This window comes from Anneissia japonica, unplaced genomic scaffold, assembly GCF_011630105.1.
Source record: "Anneissia japonica isolate Jap-2015-1 unplaced genomic scaffold, ASM1163010v1 scaffold12406_len387984_cov155, whole genome shotgun sequence".
Classification (NCBI taxonomy): domain Eukaryota; kingdom Metazoa; phylum Echinodermata; class Crinoidea; order Comatulida; family Comatulidae; genus Anneissia; species Anneissia japonica.
Genome location: NW_022714615.1, coordinates 128,335 through 131,698, shown reverse-complemented (window position 1 = coordinate 131,698; position 3,364 = coordinate 128,335). Strand labels below are relative to the sequence as shown.

Sequence of the window (3,364 nt, the reverse complement as noted above, 5' to 3'; positions counted from 1 at the left end):
CTTCACTCCTGAAGATTGCCTAGTGCATGAAACAGCCTGTAGAGTGAAATTACAAGTTCCTTATTATTAGTATTATTATTATTATTATTATACCGCTCTGCATAGCATCGAGCACTATACGTTGCCTGAACCGACAACTTTATATTCATTTATATATATACATATATATATATATATAGACCAAGATATACATATATTAATATATATATATATATGATATATATCGTTAGAGGAGGCATATGGTACCAAAGCGTCGCCTCCAGCAGACGCATGTCGAGCTAAGACCCCTGATGACAATGCTAGTCATGTTTTGCGATCAGATGTAGAAGACCTGATGTCACCACCTACAGGACGTAATTGGAGTGACCCTGTATGTTCAACACCGTCACCATCACACGAACTCCCTGAATTCCACCAAGCCTTTCCACCAGCTCAAGATGTAAGTATTTATACGTTGCTAATAACCTGTTACTACTGCTATTACTATTATTAATTGCATAATTCGATTTCGATTTATTAACAAAGTCACATACACATTTACACGTGGGGTCACAGTATAAAAATAAGTAAGCTTATTTGTATAACAATTTATGAAAATATGAAATTGAGATATAAGAAATTATACTGGAAGCCGGGATTGTAGCATAACCTTTTGAAATGATGAGAAAATTAATTTTTAACAGAAAAAAAAACTGAATCTAACTCAAAGAAAATAACTCAGATAATTAATTTCTTTACCAGGTCCCCATGGACCCGATTATGTATTCCATGTGTGCTTAATCCAATGACCGGCAGTAATAATGCTGAGCATAGAGGTCTCTGCAATAGACAATCATTAATTATTATTATTAGGCCTATTATTATTAGGTCTATTATTATTATTATTATTATTATTATTATTATTACTTTTATTATTTATTATTATAACCATTATATAGGACTACATATATTATATATAATACATATATAAATTGTATTATTATATATAAAGATTGCATCATGTACTTATTACTTGTTATTTCAATCCCAACAGTCTGGTTGGCCATCGTTAGAAGAGGTACATGGTACCAAATTAACGACATTTAATGAAAACTTGTCAGTGGAACCATCGGATGAATACGGAAACACGTCTGAAGCTCTTCACTTTCCTGGGGCAATGAAGGGGTCGGGCATTTTTTTAGAGCCAGAAGATATGAAAGTTTTCATGACATCCGAACCAAGTGGCCATTGTGTTCCAAACGGACTTAAGCAAAATGTTTACTTTTTGTTGAACGATAACAACAATCTATTGCGACGTTCGCAAAAGAATTGATGACTGCGGAGCGTGGGACAAAAAGGCCTCATCGAATACGCATACATATTTGATTAACAACAGAATGAAATTAACATATATTGAGAAATCAAATGGACAGTATTACAAAAATAAAAAGAAAGGTGAGACAGTATTATTTCCTCAACCAGCAGAAGACACAATTATTACATTTCGGCGGTACTACTCATCACTGAAGGCGGACAAAACCTTTAAAAAACGGATAACAAATATCATCCAATGTCCGGAAAGCATGAATGAACTAAAAAAATTAGCGATATATGAATACATTGGCAGGCATCCAGGACAACCGCTACCACACGGGAATTCAAAGAAAGGCGACCAGATGTATATTCGAACATCAGAAAACACTCACAACAAGATTAAGAAAATGGTTTCAACAACTGCACCAAGGGAAGTATACCAGGAACTTGTTTTGAATGCTCAGTGTGCCCCACGGGACTTAAAACAGGTCCAAAATGCTAAATATAGCGAGTCAGCAAAGTTGCATCCAGACCAGCGACGTAAAAACGCAGCAGACGATATTCAAACCTTAATTAACCTATTTCAGAATAGTGACTTTATTCAGGAAATTGTGCACACGAAGGGCAAACCTCCATCTGTAATTTTATATTTTGAGGAACAGTTAAAGGACATTGCAAAGTTTTGCTGTAGCACTGCACCACACCCTAGCGTCTTAGGGATTGACCGAACATTCAATTTGGGTCCTTGTTATGTGACCACAACAGTGTACCACAATACAAATTTAATGAGAAAAGGGTCGGACCTGCATCCGATCATGCTTGGACCCGTGTTCTTACATTGGGACGGTCTATTTACAACGTACCATAGGTTTTTAACGCACCTTCAAGGAAAGCTTAATGCAGGTATTGCAGGAACGATGATCAGTGGGTCACAATTGGTATTTGGATCCGATGAAGAAGTGGCTTTAACCAAAGCGATACAGAATGCATTTCCTGCAGTAAATTTAGTATTGTGTACTCTTCATTTGAAGAAAAATGTGTGTCGTCATCTCGAAAAAATTGGAGTTAAGGAAACTTTACGTAAAAAAGTATTGAACGATATATTTAGTGAAAGTGATGGATTGGTTTCCTGTCAGGATGAATTTAGTTTTAGGAAACTGTCTATGTGTCTTAATGAACAATATACTAAACAACTACCAGATTTTGTAGCATATTTTAAGAAGATATGCGATAAGATTCTTCAATTTATAATTATTCCGCATGGAAGAGATAAATGGATTCCATTAGATTGGAAGAACAATTATTGTGAATCTATGAATAATATTTTAAACCTAAGCACGAATTGGAAAGTTCTCAAACTACCAGATTTAGTAGACAGGATTAAAAGTATTGTTCAGCTCCAGTTATGCGATATTCGCAGAGCTCTCCATGGAGTTGGTAATTTCATTTTATCACCATGGGTAGCAAAATATGGAGTAAAACATTATGATTGGGTAAAGAAGCGTAATGACGATAAAGACAAGATCTTTAGTGATTTTATGAATGCCGCACCACCCAAGAAGAAAAGGACAATAACTTCTTCCGATGGTCTTCTTAATTTTCCAGTCACCCCAAAGAGCGCACGTAAACCTGGTCAACGTAGGAGGGTTAAACGTGCAAGGACAGTGACGATAAAGTAGACCATTAGGCCTACTTATGTTGAAACTTATTTTGTAATGCAATATTCACCGATATTCCGGCAATAAAGTATATATACTGCAGAGTTCCTAAATTGACTTATTCTCTTTATGTATCATGTCCGTTTTGTACTGTGCGTTTGTTTGCTCTCCTCACCCACTCCTAACTCACTGAAAGAAATAGGGGCCAAAAAATTGCCATTCTAGGCCTCTGTGGGTTTTATCCCATCTAATGAGTATCTTAAAAAAAAAAAAAATATCTACCCGCCACTTTTTATCATTAAAGAAAAGAAGGGCAAACAAACAATTCAATTTTATGCCTTATATAGATAGGTCAACTAGCAAATTAATTGAAAGATGTGTACAGTAATGGATATAAATGGTAGATAAATAAG

At 35.4% G+C, this 3,364-nt stretch overlaps 1 protein-coding gene across 1 annotated transcript in view; it reads left to right on the top strand.

Annotated features, from left to right (window-relative positions):
* Positions 1 to 1,312, top strand: part of LOC117109063 — a 3,487-nt gene extending 2,175 nt beyond the window's left edge. The window contains exon 4 of the mRNA XM_033251298.1: positions 1,034 to 1,312. Coding sequence (XP_033107189.1) covers positions 1,034 to 1,312 — 279 coding nt within the window. The remainder of the gene's footprint in view (positions 1 to 1,033) is intronic.
* The last annotated feature ends 2,052 nt before the right edge of the window (positions 1,313 to 3,364 follow it).